Source organism: Chiloscyllium plagiosum, unplaced genomic scaffold (assembly GCF_037043375.1).
Source record: "Chiloscyllium plagiosum isolate Xiang-an unplaced genomic scaffold, Cpla_swu_hap1 HiC_scaffold_22, whole genome shotgun sequence".
Taxonomy (NCBI): domain Eukaryota; kingdom Metazoa; phylum Chordata; class Chondrichthyes; order Orectolobiformes; family Hemiscylliidae; genus Chiloscyllium; species Chiloscyllium plagiosum.
Genome location: NW_028270160.1, coordinates 25,834,263 through 25,857,982, shown reverse-complemented (window position 1 = coordinate 25,857,982; position 23,720 = coordinate 25,834,263). Strand labels below are relative to the sequence as shown.

The 23,720-nt window shown below is 40.1% G+C and overlaps 1 protein-coding gene across 3 annotated transcripts in view; it reads left to right on the top strand.

The window, feature by feature from the left end:
* LOC122561198 (factor VII-activating protease-like) overlaps positions 1-23,720 on the top strand; it is a 47,706-nt gene that overhangs the window by 5,305 nt on the left and 18,681 nt on the right. The window contains exons 1-5 of one of the 3 annotated variants that reach the window (XM_087998878.1): positions 4,663-4,704; positions 10,454-10,487; positions 11,827-11,934; positions 15,406-15,522; positions 22,139-22,258. In XM_087998878.1, coding sequence (XP_087855004.1) covers positions 4,702-4,704; positions 10,454-10,487; positions 11,827-11,934; positions 15,406-15,522; positions 22,139-22,258 — 382 coding nt within the window. In that variant the 5' untranslated portion in view covers positions 4,663-4,701. Of the gene's footprint in view, positions 1-4,635; positions 4,705-10,453; positions 10,488-11,826; positions 11,935-15,405; positions 15,523-22,138; positions 22,259-23,720 lie in introns of those variants that run through there. The other 2 variants (XM_043712767.2, XM_043712768.2) reach the window with 2 other exon arrangements.

Genomic DNA, 23,720 nt, shown 5'->3' with positions numbered 1-23,720 from the left:
GGAATGAACTGTAGATACTAATGATTTAGCTGAGGCAACTAAATGTGATATCTCTAAGTTTGCAGACGACACAAAGATGTCAGAGAAGATGAACTGTGAGGAGAATGTAGAATTGCTTCAGTGCGATTTGGACAAGTTGAGTGAATAAGCAAATGGATGGCAGATGAAATGTAATGTGGATACGTGTGAGATTATCTTCTTTGGTAGCAAAGATGGAAAGGTGGATTATTATCTGAATGGCGATAGATTGAGAAAGGGGGAAGTGCAATGAGAATTGGGTGTCCTTGCGCAGTAGTCACTGAAAGTAAAAATGCAGATGTGCTGACGAAGCAAAATGGTATGTTGGCCTTTACAGTGAGAGGATTTGAGGACAGCAGCAAAGATGTCTTGCTATTTTCGTACAGGACGTTGGTGAGACCACACCTGGCATATGTGTGCAGTTTTGGTCTATTTATCAGAAGAAGGATGTTCTGGCTATGGAGGGAGCGCAACAAAGATTTACCAGATTGATGCCTGGAATAGCAGGACTGACCTATGGAGAAAGCCTGGATTTGTTCGGCCTGTATTCACTGGAGTTTAGACTAGACAGAGTAAATGCAGGAAGGATATTTTTATAACCAGAGAGATCAGAATCATGGGACACGGTCTCAGTATATGAGGTAGGCCAGTTAGGACTAAAATGAAAAGAACTTTCACTGGAGAGTGGTGAGTCTTTTGTATTTCTCCTCCACAGGAAGCAGTTGAGACTGAAACATTGAATATTTTCAATAAGGAGTTAGATGTATTTCTTAGGGCTAAAGAGATCAAAGGGTGTAGAGAGTAAGCAGAAACAGAGGACTGAATAGGATGATCAGCTATGACTATCTAGAATGGCAAATGGCCTCAAAGAATCGAATGGCCTATGTTTCTGTGTTTCTATAAAGAGATTGATTTATTAAGGACAGCTAAACATTTTAGGCAGTTATTGATCAGAGTTTGGAAAGAAAGAAATCTTATTGAAATATACAAGATTCCGAGAGGGCTTGACAGACTGGATGTTAGAATGTTGGTTCCACTGGTGGAGAAATCTAGAACTAGGGGACATAGTTATAGAAAAAGAGGAGACACTAAGACACAAATTAATTTTGTCTCACAGGGTGTAATGAATGGTTGGAATTCCCTGCCTCAGAGAATTGTGAAAGCCAGATAACTAAATATTGAAAGAGGCGTTAGACAGATTTTATTTTTGAAATCTCAGGAGTTAATTACTGGCATAGAAGAGGAATTTAGGCCTGAAGGAGATCATTGAATGTCAGGGCAGGTTCAAGGAGAAAAATATCCCATGCCTGCTCCAAATTTGCTATGTTGTTACGTGCACTCAGCTGTTTCTTGATATCACGTGAAATGGACTGAATTCACCAGTTTCCTCATTTCCCCACTTCACCAGTTTCCTCATTTCCCCCTCCCCCTCACCCCAGTTACAAACTTCCAGCTCAGCACCGTCCCCATGAACTGTCCTACGGGCCTATCTTCTTTTCCACCTGTCCACTCCACCCTCCTCTCTGACCTAGCAACTTCATCTCACCCCCATCCACCCATTGTACTCTTTGCTACCTTCCCCCCCCCCCGACCTATCACCTCCATCCCCACCCCCACTCACCTATTGTATTCTATGCTACTTTCTCCCCACCCCCACCCTCCTCTCATTTATCTCTCCACCCTTCAGGCACTCTGCCAGTATTCCTGATGAAGGACTTTTGCCCGAAACGTCGATTTTACTGCTCCTCGGATATTGCCTGAACTGCTGTGCTTTTCCTGCACCACTCTACTCCTGAATTGGATGAAGATTGGCAGCTGTAATGCTGCGGAACCTCAGGAAGGGGCTGAGACTGGTTACCTATTTCTGTGTGTAGTTCCTACAGGGGATGCTGGAGAAATCCCAGGAGAATGGGCTTCATTGTTTTAGAGAGACAGCTGCAGTTAATCCGCAAGATGGTAGCATTCCATGCTCACCTTTTTTTGATTCCACTAATATCCTTGTTAATCCTAACTATAGTAAATCAGGACCCTTCCAGCTCCTAAATTGTGATAACTGAGGATGTACTTTGTGGGAATACTGGGATAGGCAGATGAGCTTACAACCTATGGACCAAAAGCTTGCACAAGGTTGATTCATCATGCTATTGGCTAACTGTTAGGTACAGATAGCATTGATTTATTGTTAAAGTAGTGAAGTGAGAATAAGATCCATAATACTGTATTGAAGTTAATCAGATGGCAGCAGCATTAGTCCTCTCTGAATTTAAACATGTGGGTTATCTTTCTGGAGGGAGATAGTGCACACTTCATTATGGGTATGTAAATGTATAACCCATATATCTCTTATAAGATTGATTTAGATACTATTACATGGGGGAATGACTTTCTGTGTGTGTTGGACACTGAGAAAATAAACAAGAACCCTCGACAAAATCTTATGCACTTGAAATATTGTTGCAGCACGGGACCATTTCCAGGGCCTGCTGTCAACCTATCAATTCCTACCAAACGTTGACCAAGTTGGAGGCTGTCTCCAGGTCTGTCTTCCAGTTAGGGACAGTGGGTCAATCGCTGAGGCGGCAAACCCAATCAGATGGTCCGCACCTTTGGAAAGACAGCACACCCCACATCCAAATAAAGAGATACCACTGCAGAATGGGCACTGTGAGGGCATCTCCATCTTGAAGGTCAAGTGAAAAGGTTGGAATTTTATCCAAATAAACCCTGGCCACATTAGCAAGGCTATGGTGGAGGAGGAGTCTCTGCATAGGATGCATATGGTCGCAGCTGTGGCACGCTGAGCTTTGAGGTACCACTGGGGGGAAGGTTACATAGAAAAAGGCCTCATGAGTTTCTCTGACCAGCCACTGGAAAGCTGCTTCAAATATGTAGGAGCTACAGGGTTGGTCAGCACTTCCAGGAGCCTAACAGCCATTGGACAAATAGTTGCCTCTGGCAGGTAGCCACTGCAAGTTATGTGGTCATTGCTGCTGGGTGCTCCCTACAGGAAGGGCAGTCATTACTGGATAGGTAGGCACTGCCGCTTGGGAAGCCACTTTGTTACAGTGGGTAGTCACTGATGGGTGGGTAGAAAGTGAGGTCTGCAGATGCTGGAGATCAGAGCTGAAAATGTGTTGCTGGAAAAGCGCAGCAGGTCAGGCAGCATGCTGATGGGTGGGTAGCCAATCTGCGCCAGTGAGTAGCACTGATGGGTGGTTAACCATTTTATGCCAGTGGGTAGGCATTGATGGGTGGGTAGCCAATTTGTGCCAGTGGGTAGGCACTGATGGGTGGGTAGCCAATTTGTGCCAGTGGGTAGGCACTGATGGGGTGAGTAGCAGATGACAATGATGGAAAAATAGGCTGGAAGCAGAAATGTCTTGTCATGCTTTCAAACTCAAAATCCGCACATTATCACTGTCAAACCCCTAGCAATAAATCAGAGTGACAATGGACAGTGTACCAAAAGCTAGGATTGAATGTTTCCTACTACCTTGTTAGACTATCAAATATTATTTCTCTTAGTTTAGATTTAAATTTAATATAAAATGTCATAAACAATAAACACACTTCTAACTTTGTTGCTTTGGATCTAGTGACATTTAGGCCATGTGTATGTATTTTCCATGATGGTGCCTATGAACGTGAGCACGTGTAATCGATCTGCATACAAACAGTGAGAGGGAGGGCAGTGAAATTGTGCTCTATGTAGACAGTGCATCACTTCCATTAAAGGGACCAATGCATTCAAGCCTACTGCATAAAACAAAAAATTAATTGTAGGGCAATCTGAAATTGTCCAGTTTAGGTCATTGGATTAACAGTTCAGTTTCAGCTCCATTTCCAAATCAAATACAAATTCTTAATCATTTAATTTTCTGCTTAACGGGCTGCAGTAGTTTTTCCTAATAAAAAATAATCACAGAGAAGTACTGAGCCTCGGTTCAATCTTCAGTCGAAGTTGGCTGAATTAGCCAATCTCAGCTGGGTAAACAATACAATTGAAATAATTGACCCAGTGGCCTTGGGCTTTGGAAAGGAAAAAAAAATTCAATTCCCGCATATAATCGAGCCATTTTTTGGGGGGAAATTATGTACATGTGAACATCAAGTAATGGTAGGATTAGGGACAGCTGTGGTTTCCTCTGATTGAATAATCTATCAATACTAACTGCTGAAGCTATTTTGGCCAAGGCAGCAGATAGTTTCTGGAACAATTGGAATTATAAAACCAACCGGAATCACTTTCCTCAGAAAAACAGCATAAAAACCTGAAAATCAAATGTTAGAAATTTTCATCAGGCGAAGTGGGCCCAGAGTAAAGTTTTGAAACAAATTTTTGACGCTTTCAAATGCAAGACCAATGCTTAGCTTTATTGATCTCAAAGAAAATCTTCTCTGCAATTTCTAAGTTTATGAAGGAAAGTTTCTTAAAAAAATTACAAATACTTTTTTTGGAAATTTTCCAGGATAAAATTAACCAATATCGTTGGCCATTTACTGCCAGGAAACTGTAACAGAACAAGGCAGAAATAGGTTTTCATTACCTTGCTAATTATTGATATGCCTGAACTAACAACATTGCAATGATACTATTTAAATGTGATCCAATCCTAGGGGAAGATCCTGCAGGATTTGACGAGGACAATTATCCTCCTTGGTTAGAAAATTCCTACGATAATAATGGTTTGTGAACAATGCTTTTTATACTTATTAATTTATCTTCTTGCAATTGAGTGTTCATTGTGAAATGGTCTACGTGATAGATAATTCAAGTACTTCAATTAAATGTAAGCAGATTTAATATTATGTTAAAAAGCTGCAAATTAAGCATAATTTATGTGTCTCATTTTATTTATTACTGTAGATAAGTTGCCAAAACCAACATCAGCATGTAAGCCATGAACTTTCACACTGTTTTCATTGAGTCTGCAGGAAAAACAAACTGAGACAGTATCTTAAAGGCCTGCACATTAGATGGAAGTCTCTTATGATTATCTGCGCAAAATTGTTCCACATAAATATCTATAAGTTCTCAGCACTTCTTCTTAGCCACCAGCCATTTGGCTAAATAACAAGCTAGCATAAATTGTAATGGTTTCTGTGGCTTTCTCATACTGCATTACCACATTGATCCATACTTGTCAAAGTGGTAATGCAGTATGACAAAGCCACAGAAACCATGTGCAATCACTGGAGTGTCGGAGGTTGAGGGGTGAACCTCACAGAGGTTTATAAAATCATGAGGTTCATGGATAGGATAAATAGACAAGATCTTTTCCGTGAGGTCGGGGAGTCCAGAACTAGAGGGCATAGGTTTAGGGTGAGAGGGGAAAGATATAAAAGAGATCTAAGGGGCAACTTTCTCATCCAGAGGGTGGTGCGTGTGTGGAATGGGCTGCCAGAGGAAGTGGTGGAGGCTGGTACAATTATAACATTTAAAAGGCATCTGGATGGGTATATGAATAGGAAGGGTTTGGAGGGATATGAGCTAGTGCTGGCTGGGACTAGATTGGGTTGGGATATCTGGTCGGCATGGATGAGTTGGACCGAAGGGTCTGTTGCCATGCTGTACATCTCTATGACTCTCTATGACTCTAAGTTATTGCAACTGGGAGCAACATTTTGAAGCATTTTACTTGTATTCAGGATTGGACTTCTAACTGAGCTGATTTTGAGATCACTGGGACAATTGAACTCCATCTATTTATATTTGAGGTATCTGGAGACCGGGCACACATTTCCATTGGGCACACCCTTGCCACAGCCACAGCAGAAGAACAAGAGGTGTTGCAGGAAAGGAGAATGAGCTAGCTTTAAAGGAGGGTGAGCATCATCGTATATTAGCCCCTATCACTTCCACCAAAGCTCCCCTCCACTCCCAACAACTCCATGAGAGCTTGTTAAAGAGAAATATTTAAGAGAATATAGGAACTTCTACCACATGCTTCCTGAGGGTCTGCTGTCACAGTTATCCAGTCCACCTGAACACAGTCCACAGTTCACCTGGTTCTAAGTCGATCAATAATGGGAACTGCACTCTACATGTATGGATCTGGGACAGTCACAGTCTTTGTCAGGTAACTAGCCTCCTTTGAAGGACAATTGTGGTACTTAACTGATTTGGTATCAGAGGTAGTTAGGCCACCAGTTTTAACATTATTATCTTTCCAAACATCACATTGTAATAAATGACACCCACAGTGCTCTATGATATTAAGTGACATCCACATTCCTCTGTATTGAGCCTCCTAAACATTCAGTATTTGAATTCCATGAACTGACAAATTGCATGTGGCATTTTAAGCAGCTGGAGATGTTCAAAATTCATTTGTCCTTCAGAATTCTGTCCTCCCTGAGTACCCAAGGAAAGGAGTCATGTCCAAGAATGCCTTGATAGTAACAAAATGTAGTCGAAGAACATAGTGCTGGAAAAGCACAGCAGGTCAGGCAGCATCCAAGGAGCAGGAGAGTCAATGTTTCAAGCATAACCCTCTCTTGAATGGTTAATGATCTCACTAAATGACAACAAAGCAGTGGTGTTGGACACTAAAAAATGTGACAATGCGTCTATCAGAGTAGCATCAAGGGACAAATCAGTACCGAAAGAGGATTTGACCTGAAAATCTTCAACATCAAAAATATGCTGAGCTTGGCTATTATTGCAGAGGTTTCTTTGGAGGCAGAGGTATATGAAGGACAGCATCACCATAAAGATCACTCAAGGACTCTTCATTAACTACTTCAAGGAGCATCCAAGCAAAACTGATAACTGGAGGTATTTATTATGTTTCACACTGTCTACCTTTACCACTGTCAAGCTTGGTCCAGCTACAGAACCTTCAAGTCAAATTTGTTACCCATCTTGGAACATGACAACAACAGGCAATTCTGCTGCTGCATGAACAATAAATTAGGATAAAATAAGAGGACCATTTCTCCATAGCTTTAATACAATGCCTTTCTTTGACATGTTATGGTGCTTCTGCTTAGCTGCAAGCTCAGGTCCAATGTTACAAGAGATGCGTGGCTGCTGTGCTATTAATGCATGATGGAACAGTTTTGGCAGTTCTTTTATGGGAGCTTGATGTGAGAAGAGCCACAATTGGCTATGTCGCTGAAGCTTGTAGATCAGGACCAGGGAAACTTGGCATTTATTGCTAACCTGAGAGACTGAGTTCAGCCAGGTGATTCTAGCTACTGATCTATTGGACTCTTAGTCACTGGTCATAAAAAGAGTTTATCAAATAATGGTTATTGAAGGAAGAAAGAACTTGCATTGATATAGTGTCTTCTCGGGTCATTCCAAAGTCCTTCATAATGGATGGATAACTTTTGAAATGTATTGCCTCTTTGTACAACATGACTTGGGAGTGCTCGTGTTGAACTTGGGTGGAAAAGGTTAAAAATCACACAATACCAGGTTATAGTCCAGCAGGTTTATTTTGAAGCACTAGCTAGTCCGTAGCTACCTGATGAAGGAGCAGTGCTCCAAAAGCTTGTACTTCCAAATAAACCTGTTGGACAATAACCTGGTGTTGTGCGATTTTTAATTTTACACAACATAGCAGCCAATTCACCCACAACAAGGTCTCACAAACAGCAATGAGATAAACAACCAGATAATCTGATTGTGATGTGGATTGGAGGATAAATGTTGTGCAGCATAACAAAGGAAACTTCCATGCCCTCAAGACATGTCTTGGGATCTTTCACACCTGCCTGAGAGAAAAGGCACAATCTTGAGGTAGCCCCTTGTCCAAGAGAGTGACCTGTCTCAGTGTGGTGCTGAATTGTGTACATAGTGGATTCAAATATATAATATGAAATTTGAACCCATTACTTCATTATTTATAAACAGGATCCAAGGTTAGCAATTCAATTGTGAAAGCTCTGAGAGAAAACAATTAGCATCTCGGTTGGCAAGGTTTATAAGGTACAGCCTTTTGCCTCTCATATTGTAATTTGTGTTTATGTGGAGATGGCATTGGCTGCACCATGTTTGCTTCTTAAGTGGGAGTTGATTGTGAATTCGATGGAAATTTCCACATGCATTACATTTGTCAAATATCTTTCCTCTTAGTTCAGTTCTAGATTTCACATCTCCCCGAAACCATGGGCAGCCAACACCTCAGCCTCTGCTGAGAAAGTAGCACATCCTCAAATCACTTTCAATCACTTTTTCTGTCCAAGATCACTGGGTATATCTAACTTCATTCCCCCATCCAAACACACGAATGTACACATCTTCTTGAATGAATGCATCTAAGCTAGTTGTTGGAAATGAAAAGATGTCAGGGATAAGACTGGGAGAGCTATGGCAATGTAACATATAACAGGTCAAGGGACATATGGGTGGGTGTGATGGTACCTGTGACAGATATAGACAGGATAGATCGACCGAATCCTTAGATGAGTATAAAGGCTGTAGGAGTATACTTAAGAGGGAAAACAGGAGGGCAAGAAAGGGATTTGAGATAGCTTTGGCAAATAGAGTTAATGAGAATCCAAAGGGTTTTTACAAATACATTAAGTACAAAGTGGTAATGAGGGTGAGAATAGGACCCCTCAAAGATCAGCAAGGCGACCTTTGTGTGGAGTCGCAGGAGATGGGGGGAGATATTAAACAAGTATTTTGCATCAGTGTTTATTGTGGAAAAGGACATGGAAGATATAGACTGCAGGGAAAGAGATGGTGACAACTTGAAAAATGTCTATATTACAGAGGATGAAGTGCTGGATGTCTTGAAATGCATAAAAGTGGACAAATCCCCAGGACCTGATCAGGTGTACCCAAGATCTCTGTGGGAAGCTAAGGAAGTGATTGCTGGGATTCTTGCTGAGATATTTATATCATCAATAGTCACAGGTGAGGTGCTGGAAGACTGGAGGTTGGCTAACGTGGTGCCAGTGTTTAAGAAAGGTGGTAAGGACAAGCTAGGGGACTATAGACCGGTGAGCCTGACCTCAGTGGTGGGCAAGTTGTTGGAGGGAATCCTGAGAGACAGGATGTACATGTATTTGGAAAGGCAGGGACTGATTAGGGATAGTCAACATGGCTTTGTGCATGGGAAATCATGTCTCACAAATTTGATTGAGTTTTTTTGAATAAGTAACAAAGAGGATTGATGAGGGCAGAGCGGTAGACGTGATCTAAATGCACTTCATTAAGGCATTTGACAAGGTTCCCCATAGGAGACTGGTTAGCAAGGTTAGATCTCATGGAATACAGGGAGAACTAGCCACTTGGATACAGAATTGGTTCAAAGGTACAAGACAGGGAGTGGTGGTGGAGGGTTGTTTTTCAGACTGGAGGCCTGTGACCAGTAGATGCCACAAAGATCAGTGCATGGTCCACTACTTTTGTCATTAATATAAATGATTTGGATGTGAGCATAAGAGGTATGGTTAGTAAATTTGCAGATGACACTAAAATTGGAGATGTAGTGGACAGAAAGGAAGGTTACTTGAGATTACAACAGGCTCTTGACCAGATGGGCCAATGGACTGAAAAGTGGCAGATGGAGTTGAATTTAGATAAATGCGAGGTGCTGCATTTTGGGAAAGCAAATCTTAGCAGGACTTATACAGTTAATGGTAAAATCCTAGGGAGTGTTGCTGAACAAAGACACCTTGGAGTGCAGGTTCTTGAAACTAGAGTCGAGATGGTGAGGATAGTGAAGGTGTTTGGTATGCTTTCCTTTATTGGTCAGAGTATTGAGTCAAGAGTTGGAAGGTCATGTTGCGGCTGTACAGAACATTGGTTAGGCCATTTTTGGAATATTGTATGCAATTCTGGTCTCCTTCCTATCGGAAAGATGTTGTGAAACTTGGAAGGGTTCAGAAACGATTTACAAGGATGTTGCCAGGGTTGGTGAATTTGAGCTATAGGGAGAGGCTGAATAGGCTGGGGCTGTTTTACCTGGAGTGTTGGAGGCTGAGGGGTGACCTTATAGAGCTTTATAACATCATGAGGGGCATGGATAGGATAAATAGACAAAGTCTTTTCCCTGGGTTGGGGGAGTTCAGAAATAGACGGCACAGGTTTAGGGTGGGAGGGGAAAGATATAAAAGAGATTTAAGAGGCAACTTTTTCACGCAGAGGGTGGTGCATGTGTGGAATGGGCTGCCAGAGAAAGTGGCAGAGGCTTGTACAATTGCAACATTTAAAACGCATATGGATAGGTATATGAATAGGAAAGCTTTGGAGGGATATGAGCCAGATGCTGGCAGGTGGAACTAGATTGGGTTGGGATAACTGGTTGGCATGGACCACTTGGACTGAAGGGTCTGTTTGCATGCTGTACATCTCTATGACTCTTTCTCCCCCATCTCAATAACAACTTTCTTGTCTTCATCATCCATATAGACAATAATGAAAGAAGGGTTTGACCTCTCATTCTCCTCATTCCCATAATTTTTCTCCCTGATACAGATTTATAGGAAAAGGAAACACAAGTCAAGAATCGGTGAGCATATGATGGTGACTGTGTTATACTGTAATCATTAATCTGGTACCGACACTGTACCCACTAATCCTGACTTCTCACACAGCAAGAACTGCCCATCAGCTCCATGTGAGTCAGAACTTAATAAAGAGGATGTCTTCTTTGAATTTAGGTTTTACATTATCATAGTGCACCAGTTAATCCTACTGCTGCTAGCTGGTGAAGTGAGATAATTATTTCCCAAGTGATGGAGAGCTGATATGGCAGATGTGGAGATAGCACCCTTTTAAGCTGAAAGAGGCCTATTAAGATTGTGCTTGCAAGTGACTACTGATAGGGGACATTAGATAAGATCCTTAATTTATCCTTCCTTTAAGCAGACTTTGGTGCGCAAGGATTGTAGTACGGCCTCTAATTTTAAACAGTAACAAGTGTACTAGCATTCAGGGAATCCTAGCCACAAAAACGGAGAATGGAATGGTATTACTTTGTCTGATTTCATTCAGATCATTGAACCTTTTGCCTAACTCTTCTGCAGGTCTGAGCCCAAGAGATTGGAAACAGCTTCAAAGAAATTGCAAAATCGCATCACAGGAGATATCAGTATTTACTTCATCTAGATTTTTTTTAAGAAATGCCGTAATTTCTATGGAATTTCTCTTAAACTATTGCCACAACTCCAACAGAAACAAACCTGGATTAAATTAGCAAAATGGCCTCCCTTCATACAGTAATGATTCTATGAGAAGGTCAGTGGAACCTCTGGACAATTGGCATAAATAAATAAAAACAGCTACTTATGCCATTTCTCCATGATTTCCAGAAATCTCCAGCTATGATTACATTGGTATTTTCCCCATAGAGATGAATTTCGATTCCCAAAGTTCCAAGAGTTCCAAAACAATGCAACAGCTTATAAAACAGTAATTACTGCTCCAAAAATTTGAGGAAATCAGCTCCACCACTGGAATGCCTCAAAAAAGGAGCAGCTCTTACATCCACATTTTTCCTCATCCTCCATCCTGGATTACCCAGAATCCTTACTTGAAGAAACTGTGTTTTTGATTTATCAGGCAAAGTAATATGCATCAGTTTTTTTTAAACAAGTGAATAATGCAGAATATAAAACATTCACTGTCCATTAATATTCACAAAATATAGAACAGTTTTGCTGAATCCACAGCTGATCAACTTATTTTTTTCTCCAACAACATTGTTGTTTGTTCAGTGATATTGACTCATATATGTTCATTGAAATGATTGCTTTGACTAACGGAATTTTAAATCCATGAACAACTAAGAAAAGATGTTTAAAGATTATGCTCCTTATGAAATGTTAACAAAAGTAGCATTCTTCTAGATCCTTGTCAGTCAAATCCTTGCCGCAATGGGGGCACATGTGAAACAACATCTTCAAGTTATGTTTGCCGATGTCCTCGTCCATTTAATGGAAAGAACTGTCGCAAAGGTAATAATGTTATTATCCTACAATGGTATTGATGAAAGGCCTGAAGAAATGCCTCAGGAGTGTTCATAATTCACAAATTGCAATGAATAGCATTTGGATTGATTTCTACGTCTTTTTAATGTCTCCTTCCCCACTATAACTTTAACCAGAAATATAGTTGAGGTATGAAATCAGCAGCTTTTGGATTAAGTCTGCATATCCCAAAATTATGTTGTGGTATATTAATGTCCCACATATCTTCACCACTTGCAATGCAAGCTGTATGATTTATCGATATTTTAATATCATTAATTTTAGAGTTTGGATTTGAACTATCAGCATGTGGGTTTTATCTTTGTGCCTAAAAGGGTTTAATTATTGCCTTGTAAGTATTTTTACAGCTATGGTGATTTCTTTTTAGAAACAGCTTGAGAGAGATACATCTTAAAAGCTAATGGGAATTTGTTTACTTTGGGGAAATTATTATGATCAAACTTAGAAAGCAGTTGTGTATAAGACTTTTGGTTTAGAATGTCAAAGATTGACTTTTGTTCTTTTGATGAGAGAAACATCAAAAGTTTGTAAAAGCTTTTGGGTTTCATTTTGGCACTTTGCAGAAGTGGCGTAGGGATCCAGAGAAAGAGAAGATTATTTCTAATTGTTAAGAAATAGGTTATCTCAGTTTACAGAGTTTAGTTTTGAAGTTCCAGATCAGAAATCTGTGGTTAAATCCTGAAGGGGTTATTTGAAGCTGAGAAAGTCTACACTCAGTTGTACAAAGTCTCAAGAAAGTGGCAATCAGATTCTCTCAATGAGGAAATGAAGCTGCAGCTGCATCTGAGTTCAACTTTCTGTGCCATAAAGAAGGGAATTCTCTCTAGTGTGAGTACTATACAGGAATGTTTTTGGGATTATATCTTATCATGTACTTTGAAATATTTAAATTTGTGCTTTATGTAAATATTTTGGCTTATTTCCATTTTGATTTCCATTTTGTAAAGTAAATTTATGTTGTACTTTTTTCAATTGAATCGGTAGCATTGTATGTTTATGTTTCAGTAATAACAATCTTATTAAAATCAAATGAAGAAAATATGATTTATTAGGCCATATTTCAGTCTGGGATCTGACTTAGAGTCATAGAGCTGTATAGTGCAGAAATAGACCCTTTGGTCCAATCATCATGCAGACTAGATATCCTAAATTAATCTAGTCCCATTTGCCAGCATTTGCCCCATATCCCTCTAAACCCTTCCTATTCATGTACCCATCTAGATGTTTTTTAAATGTTGTAGTTGTACCAAGCTGCACCACTTCCTCTGGCAGTTCATTCCATACACGTACCACCTGCTGCATCAAAACGTTGCTGCTTAATTCCCTTTTAAATCTTTCCCCCTCACTTTAAAATTATGCCCTCCAGTTTTGGATTCCCCCACCCAAGGGAAAAGACTTTGTCTATTCACCATATCCATGCCCCTCACAATTTTATAAACCTTTTTAAGGACAACGTCTCAGCCTCCGACGCTCCAGGGAAAATATTCAACCTCACTCTATAGCTCAAAGCCACCAACCCCACAACATTCTTATAAATCCTTTCTAAACCCTTCCAAGTTTCACAACATCCTCCCTATAACAGAGAGACCAGAATTGCACACAATATTCTAAAGGTGGCCTAACCAATGTCCTGTACAGCCGTAACATGACCTCCAACTCCTATACTCAATGCACTGACCAGTAAAGGCAAGCGTACCAAATACCTTCTTCACTATCGTATCCACATGTGACTCTGCTTTCAAGGAACTATGAACCTGCACTCTAAGGTTTCTTTGTTCAGCAACACCTCCAGGATCTTCCCATTATGTGTACTTGTCCACTGAGAACATCAGATGGAATCATAGCACACTGAATGATCCACCAAAGGCAGATCATAAGTGTTATGTAAGGGATTAGGACCCTGGAGCTAAATTGCAGTGATGTCATGGAGCTGAACATCACTGGGTTTAAATACCACTGAGTTAGAACACTGGAAGAAGCTTGCTAAAAGATACACTGAACTCTCTGAAAAAGACAGAGAATGTATGGATTTGAAAAGATAGGTTAGTTGTCACTTAATGAACTATAAGTCAGAACCTACTATTTGTTTGTCATGTACAGTATCAGTTAGCACGCAAAGATAACAAATAATGTTATGTAAAAGTTTACCTAAAGTCTATCCTTGATTTTTCTTTCTCCTCGATCAATCTGGAAGAACCCAAACATACAATGTAGCATCACATATGGCCCAAAAGGTAGTATCTGAGTTGAGATACACAACCTTTAAATGAATAATCAAGTCAAGCCTTTTATAGAATCTGGTTTAAAAACATCATGTTAAAATCTGGCCCACAACAAAACGGATCAAAATGAATCACAGACCCCTTATCAAATCAATCACTATTGTGAAATTCTGCTAAATATATTCGATTGTAGATCTTCAAACAGGCTCTAAAAATTGATTATATATTTCTCTATAGTGAGAAAATAATCATTTTTTAACATTTCATTTAATTTTTGTTATCTTTAACCCTGTGAGAACCATTCAATCCACAATCACCGAAGATTCAAGTTAAAAAGTATTGCAAATCATTGTGAATTCCTTGTTATTTGAGTTTCATGACTTCAGTATCATAGAATCACTACAGTGTGGAAACAGGCATCCAGCCGAAGCTTCCCCCCTCCCCACCTCCTCCACCACACCCCCCCCCCACTCCACCCCATCCCTACCCTATCCCTGTAACCCTGCAATTCCCATAGCTAATCCACCTAGCCAGCACATACTTGGACATTATGAGTGATTTAGCATGGCCAACCAACCTAACCTGCACATCTTTGGACCACGGGAAAAAACCGGAGCACCTGGAGGAAACCCGCACAGACAAGGGGAGAATGTGCAGACTCCACACAGATGGTCACCCAAGGCTGGAATTGAACCTGAGTCCCTGGCACTGTGAGGCAGCACTGCTAACCACTGAGCACCATGGTGCCCCTAATAATTTGTTGCATCCTTGTTTACTGATACCATTATTGCTAAATACCAAGACACCCCTTAACCTCACAATAGATTTAAAACCCAAAAGGGAAAAAAGAAGAGAGCACTAGATTTTCATTGGTAACATTTTTAAAGGTTATCAGTGAATGAAGTATTACTTCATCCCTCTCAGCAAAATCCAGCCCATTATCAGTGAATTATACCAATGTTAACAAATATAATTATCAATTATTCATGCGTTCTTTTAAAAATTAAACTTTCTAAAATTAAATCAAAGAATTTCTTAAACTTATTTATATTCTTTAATGTATAGAATTTGAATATTCATTAAATATTTACTTTACTCTTTGTAATAAGTTACTGTTAAGATTACTCTAAAATAAGCATAAAATATACTCTTTCATACATTAATTTAAATCTGAAAGATGAATGCTTAATACTGGGATCCTATATTTTTGTTACAGTGAATGATCCTTGTAAGAAAAACCCATGCAAACATGGAGACTGTGTTGTTCAGCCCAATGCACCGTATTATAAATGCAAATGTAAACATCCATATGTCCCACCGCTATGTAAAAGAGGTAAGACTCAATACTGCTTATTATTATGAGTCATGTAATATTTTGTTACTTAGAAATAAGGCCCAAAATTCTGGACTCGATATTCCCCATTCATGATGTAATATGGCTATGTGGTGGTGAGCTTTTGTGGATAAACAACAGGCAGGAGCCGAATGGCAATTTATTATATATTAATAAATAAGAAAATAAAATTGAATAGTGAGTAAAATGGGAAACCAATCCACTATTGCCCATTTTCCATTGAATAGGTAAAGTGAAGGTCAATCACTATTCAAGTGGGAAGAGAGGAATAAACCAGGAAACTACAAGCCATGCAGTATGTCCAACATCAGTGGTGGGGAAGCTATTAGAAATCATTATCAGGAACAAAAGAATGTTTATCAATGTTTAATCAAAGAGAAAGACATCATTCATTTGTTAAATGTCTGACTAACTTAATTGAATTATATTACGAGATTGTAGGGAAAAATGATCGAACTATTGTGCCCAAGGCCCCAAAGGAAACTTCCATATCCACCACAGATTCATCTGCACCTCCACACATATCATCTATTGCATCCTCTGCACCCGATGTGGTCTCCTCTATATTGGGGAGACAGGCCGGCTACTTGCGGAGCGTTTCAGAGAACACCTCTGGGACACCCAGACCAACCAACCCAACCACCCTGTAGCTCAACATTTCAATTCCCCCTCCCACTCCACCAAGGATATGCAGGTCTTTGGACTCCTCCATCGTCAGACCACAACAAAACGACGGTTGGAGGAAGAACGCCTCATCTTCCGGCTAGGAACCCTCCAACCACAAGAGATGAACTCGGATTTCACCAGTTTCCTCATTTCCCCTCCCCCCACCTTGTCTCAGTCAAATCCATCAAATTCAGCACCGCCTTCCTAACCTGAGCTCTTCTTCCCGACCTCTCCGCCCCCACCCCAGTCTGACCTATCACCCTCACCTTGACCTCTTTCCACCTATCACATTTCCGACGCCCCTCCCCCAAGTCCCTCCTCCCTACCTTTTATCTTAGCCTGCTGGACAAACTTTCCCCATTCCTGAAGAAGGGCTTATGCCCGAAACGTCGATTCTCCTGTTCCCTGGATGCTGCCTGACCTGCTGCGCTTTTCCAGCAACACATTTCCAGCTATTGTGGTAAATGTTTGTGAAGACGCATGGAAGATACTTGACAAAGTACAATACAGGAGGCTTATTAAGGAAGTGCAAATCTTAGAGGAAAATGCTATTTTGGATGAAAATTACCTCAGTGACAGGAAACAAAGGATGAAGATGGATAGATGTTTTTTAACCTGGCAGGTGATTTTGCAGTGGTGTTTCCCAAGATCAGTTAATTACTCCTTTCCATTTTTATACATGACCTAGATTTAGGTGTTAAGTTTGAAGAGGATATAAAACTTGGCAAATTAGTAGATAGTGATGAGGATAGATTCAGGCTTTAAGGCATAGTATGCAGAATGGTGAAATGACATGAGTATGGCAGATGGTGTTCAATGTGCAGAAGTGTGAAGTGAAGCATTTTAGGAGGACTAAATAGAAAGACAGTATTCTACAAATTCCACAAATTGAAAAGTATAGATGAGCAGCAATATGCCGAGTGTCCGTACTAAATCCTTAAAGGTCACAGGGCAAGTTGCTAAAATGTTTATAAGATCGTGGTTGTACATTTACATAGGAACAGAAGTAGGCCATCAAGCCTTCCTCACCATTGTAGATCATGGTTCATCATCGCCTCAGTGGCACTTTCCCACATTTTCTTCCAGTCCTTTAATGTCAATATTATCCAGAAACCTATCCATTTCTATCTTGAACCTGCTCAATGATTGAGCTTCCATGACCCACTGGGATAGAAAATTCCTCCTCATCTTCATCTTAAATAGCCTGTCCTGACTCTGAGATTCCATCCCCTGGTTCTAGAGTTACCAGCCAAGGAAGACATTGTGTCTGTATCCACTGGTAAGAATTTTGCAGGTTACAATAAACTCACCGACTCATCCTTTAAAATCTATGGGATACAGACTTGGTTTCCTCCAGCCCTTCTCATAGGATAATCCCATTGTTATATGAATGAATGTATTGAATCACCATTGAACTTCCTATAGCACATCTTTACTATTAAGTCTATTCCACCTGAAATGAACACCAACATACCATTTACCTTCTTTAGATACATCTGCATACTAGCTTTTAGCAACTTGTGGACAATGACTTCCTAACCTCTCGCTCATATTCCATCTTTCAGTCTTTCCTACCAAAGATAATAACTTCACTGTTAAAAATCACACAACGCCAGGTTATGGTCCAACAGGTTTATTTGGAAACATTAGCTTTCTGAGCACTGCTCCTTCATCAGGTGGTTGTGGGAGCAGGACCATAAGACGCCGAATTTATTGCAAAAGATTGCAATGATACAATGATACATTGAACAAAACTAGATTGTTAAGTCTTTCATCTTTTAGAATGGATTTGCAGGTTTGGTTCTTTAATATGTAAATCCCAGAACATCTTTTAAGTCACATTCTCAAGATAATTAAAGGTTTTATAACAAAATGTGACATCTCAGCTCAGACAATGACTTAAACGTGTGAGTCAGAGCAATCTAGTCAGACTAGTTCTATTTCCAAAGTGGAACTTATAAATATTATATAGATTCACTGCCTGCATTGACTTGCATTGTTTGAGCAAAATAGAGTTTATCTGCAAATATAGTTCTGCAAATACAAATTCACCCCATTAGCTTACATGTGTTTGCGCATGCAGGAAAGAGAGTCAGTGTGTGTGTGTAAATTTAGTAAAGTGTGTGTGTGAGTGGGATGGGGCATAAGCCTGTGAGAGGGTGCGAGTATGGGTTTGAGTGTGGGAGGTATATGCGTGTGCGTCTGAGAGAGTTTGTGTCCAAGTGGTCGAGCAGAGGCTGATAACCAAGTTCGGTACCCATGAGGATGGCCTCAATCGGTAACTTGTGTTCATGTCACACTCCTCTATATGCTCTCTCACTCATACACACGAGCACACGCACGCACGTACACACAGACCCTTGTTCATACACAAGCTGTCTCTCATACGAGCTCACATACACTCCCAGCATTCACACCGACAACACACCCTCTCACAGGCTTATGCCCCATCATACTCACACACACACTTTACCAAGCTTGGACACACTCAACATGCACACACTCACTCTGACTCTCTCTTCTGAACGTGAACACACATATAAGTTTATGGGGTGAATTTGTATTTGCACAATTATATTTGCAGATACATTCTATTTTGCTCAAGCAATGCAGAACCTGCAAGCAGTCAATGCAGGCAGTGAATTTATATAATATTTATAAGTTCTACTTTGGAAATAGAACAGGTCTGACTCAACATTGGTCTGACTCACACGTTTAAGTCATTGTCTGAGCTGAGCTGTCACATTTTGTTATAAAACCTTCAATTATCTTGAGAATGTGACTTAAAAGAAGTTCTGGGATTTACATATTAAAAAACTGAAACTAACAGATACATTCTAAAGGATGAAAGGCTTAACAATCTAGCCTTGTTCAATGTATTATTGTATCATTGTAATCTTTTCCTATAAATTCTGTGTCTTATAGCTTTGCTTCACAACCATCTGTTGAAGGAGCGTCGCTCCGAAAGCTACTGCCTCCAAATAAACCTGTTGGACTATAACCTGGTGTTGAATGATTTTTTATTTTGTCCACCTGAGTCCAACACCGGCTTCTCCAATCATACTGTTACTCACATTGTATTGCATCTGTCATGTTCCAGCACAATCAATAGACTTGTCAAGTACTCTTTAAAGCCTTCTTGCATCCTCCTTGTCACTTACATTCCCATCTATTTAGGAGTCATCAGCAAATTTGAAAATATTATAAATAGGTCCCCACATCCTAATATGGATTGTGAATAATGATGGACAGAGCACTGAGCCTTGTGATACTCCTCTAGTAACAGTCTGCTATCCTGAGAATGATCCATTTATTCCCACTCTCTACTTTGTGTCTGTAAACCAATTTTCAATCATACTAATATATTACCCCCAAATTCCATGTGCTCTAATTTTATTTACCATCAATTGTCTTGTGCAGGACAATACCCAAAACATTCTGAAAATCCAAAACTTCATGCCTACTGGTTTTCCTTTATCAGTACTGCAAGTACTTCATAAATCCGCATTCACTCTGCCCACTTTTACCAGTCTTTTCTCAATATCCAATGATCAAATTCTTTATAATAGATTCTAACATTTTCCCAAATACTGACACACAATAAGTCTGTACCTCTCCACTCTCCCTCTTCCTCTCTTATTTAATAATGGTGTTTATATTCATCACCTTCCAATCAGCAGAAACATTTCCAGAATCTATAGAATTACAAAAGGTAGCCACCAATGAATCCATTATCTCTATTGCTACTTCCTTTTACACTCTGGAATGTAATTCATCTGGTTCAGGGGATTTTACCAACACCCAATCCAGCTAATTTTCAAGTATTACCCCTTTACCTATATTAATTTCTTTTTGTTCTTGCACAACACAAGTCTCGTAGTTGACTAGTATTTCTGTGTTATAGGGAAGGATAGCAGTTAAGTAGGTGAGAGCTTAGGGCATGCCAAGGTTTCTATTCGGGTTTGGGGTGAGGGTTATGGGGATAAGGAGGAAGATGTAGAGGCTGAGTATGAGTGATGGTGGTACTTAGGTTATTTGACATGGGATTCTGGTCCATGATGGATCGGGTGGAAATCATGGAAGCATTTGGGAATCAGTTTGGAGGAATGGTGGCTTGAATATCCATGAAAGGAGAAGAGTTGGATTTTCAATCAGTAAGGGATCTGGTATGGGAGGGTGTTGTGTTGGGCCTGTGGGTGATTGTGAAGGGAGTGAAATTCAGGGATAGTCGGTTAGCAGATCAGGTATCTGTGTGGTGTTGGGGCTGGCAGATAATCAGGCGGTGAGGATCAGATCAGGGTGTTGGAGTTAGTGGGTCTGTAGTGCTTCTGTGTGTCTGTAGGGATTCGGTTGTGGTAATTAGATGGGGGCGTTGGTAGAGGTAGTCAAGTGTCAGTTCTATAGTTAGCCATGTTAAGAGAAGTAAGTCAGAGTCCCACCTCTAACTTTAACTTTAGAGGGTTCTGTATGCTGCATATTTACCTGCTGGAAGTTTTGATTTTGAGCAAGTCCTGTGGAGACAGCTCCATTGGAATGTCTGCACAGTTTCAATGTGGGACTTAAGTCTATACTTCAGCAAGAAATGCCTTCCAATTGGAAGATCTGAGCTTTAGTTTTCCTGCCCAGGCATTCTCCTCCCATCTGATCAGAACAAAACCTTGAGTATGGTAAGACCCAAACAGTATTCTCTATTTACCTTCAATAAAACTAAAAAGGTTGCAGATATTCAGCAGGCCTGACAGCATCAGCGGATACAGAAACAGTGAATGTTTCAGGTTAGAGTTAGCGTTATTCAGTGTACCTGTTTTCTTGTCTCTGTCATGCATATTCAATGTCATTATCATTCATCCTAGCAAGGATTTTATGATCTTCGTTCCTTCCAATAGCTTTAGTTGTATGACTAGGCTGCCTTCAATCTTCTCACACATTTCTACTGTCTGATTGAGCGGAGCGTTGTCTATCATCAAACACATTTTCACTTCCAGCATTGTTGATACCTGTTTGCAGATCTTTACTGTGGAGGATCCAGTGATGGACTGGGGTGGACAAAGTAAAAAAAAAAATCACACAACACTAGGTTATAGACCAACAGGTTTATTTGGAAGCACTGGCTTTCGGAGCATTGTTTCTTCATCAGGTAGATGTGAAGCAGGATCATAAGACACAGAATTTATCACAAAAGATTACAGTGTCTTGCAACTGAAATGATATATTAAACAAACCTAGATTGTTGTTAAGTCTTTCATCTTTTAGAATGGGTTGCAGTTTTAAGTTCATTAATATGTAAATCCCACCACTTCTTTATTGTCACATTCTCAAGATAACGTTAAGTTCTGGGATTTACAAATTAATGAACCGAAACCTGCAACCCATTCTAAAAGATGAAAGACTTAACAGCAATCTAAGTTTGTTCAATAAATCATTTCAGTTGCAAGACACTGTAATCTTTTGCGATAAATTCTGTGTCCTAAGATCCTGTTCCACAGGTACCTGATGAAGGAGCAGCGCTCCGAAAGCTAGTACTTCCAAATAAACCTTCAGATCGTTAAGTAGGAACAAAATACTGCGGATGCTGAATATGACTCTTCTTTGGAACAAGATGTTGCCAGAGTTTCTCCAGCACTTCCTGTTTTGATTGAAGCTGATTAACTGTTTTGCTGCGACTGCGGTTAAACAATAGACAGCCGCCTCTCATCAGTTACTTTCTCTCTGCCTATTTAGCCATGTTCAATTCTGTTCATATGTTCACTTATCCTTCCAGGTTCTAGTTCAGACAATGATCTATGATTTAAGTGCTAATACTTCTCTAGCTGGCTGTTGGGGAATCTACTGCATTTTGTCACCTTTATTCATTTTTGATTCCAGAATTTCCAGCACCTGTAATTCTTTTCTCCTCAAATAGTCATTTTTGACAATTGTGTCTTTCAAGCCACCTCACCATGCAGCCCCAATCCTTGTAAAAATGGAGCAACATGCCGAGCTGGAAAGAAAAGAGGATCCTTCACTTGCAACTGCACAGGATCATTCAGAGGGGAGCTGTGTGAAATAGGTAATAGAGCTGTTCATGGTCGCTGTGGCTGATACTGTAATATAAATCTGTTCACAGTGGATCAGTTAACTTATTTCCATTACACTAACCTCCAGCCACAGTAAAAACCATCTACTCACATTACATTGCTGGCATGCCAATTATTCAGATTCTTGTGAACTGGACATATCTAGGAACATAGAACATAGGAAACGTAGGAGTAGGCTATTCGGTCCCTGGAGCCTGTTCCACCATTCAATGGCTGATCTGTGGCCCTAGATCTATATACCTGCCCTTGGCCCATATCCCTTAATAATTTTGCTTAACAAAAACTTATCTATCTATGATCTGATCCTGGATCTACTGTCATTTGTGGAAGAGAGTTCTAAACATCTACCACTCCTTATGTAGAAGTGCTTCCTAACATCTCTCCTGAATAGACTAGACTTAATTTTCACATTATACTCCCTAATTCTCCAATTCTAAATCAGTGGAAATAGTTTATCTTTATCTATCCTGCCTTTTCCTGTTCATATCCTGAAGACATTGGTCAGATCACTCCTTAACCTTCTAAATTCTAAAAAAAACAGACCTGATTTGTTTAGTCTCTCCTCATAACTTAATCACTGAATATCATTCTGATATACCTGTTTGTGTTCCCTCCAAGGCCAATATATCCTTCCTAAGGTGTAGACCTGGACAATTTTGCTGTGTAATTGTCTGTATTGTAATTAGACTGAACAACTTAGCCAAGGGCATGACTACTTTTGGAGCATATTTTTGCAGTACTGCAGCTGGGATGTTGTCAGATATCAAATCTTTGCTATGTCCAGTGTTTCAGCAATTTCTTGATATCACATGGAATGAATTGAATTAACTGAAGATCTGTAATGGTTTGGACCACAGGAGGGGGCAGATGTTAATCACCTGCTCAGTTCCTCTGGCTGAATATGATGGCAAATCTTTGACTGCTCCACTGGTGTGATGGCCTTCTTCAACATTGAGATTGGGGATGCTTTTAGTATTTCTTCCTCTGGTTATTTGTTTAATTGTCCACCAGCACTTAATGATGAATGTGCCTTGATCTGACCTGTTGGTGTTGGATTGTTTAGCTCCATCTATAGCAAGATTCTCTAGCTCTTAAGCATGCATTTGTTTTATGTATGCCTTGTGCTCTCCAGACAGCCCTTGTACACTACTCATTGAGTGCTCAAGGTTTACCCCCTGGCTTGGAAGTAATGATGGAGTGAAGAAATTGCCAGGCCATTGTGTAAAGATTATAGCAAAATACATTCCTGTAATTGCTCGTGATTCATAAAAACTCAGAGGTTCAGTTTTGAGCTGGTTGGTCTGTTCTGAATCTATTCTACCTGACACTCTGCAATTCCACACCACACAGTGGAGGGTGCCCTTAAAGTGAAAGTGGGATAATATCTCTAAGAGTATTGATAGTTTTACAAACAGGGTCCTTTTTTGTCTGTGT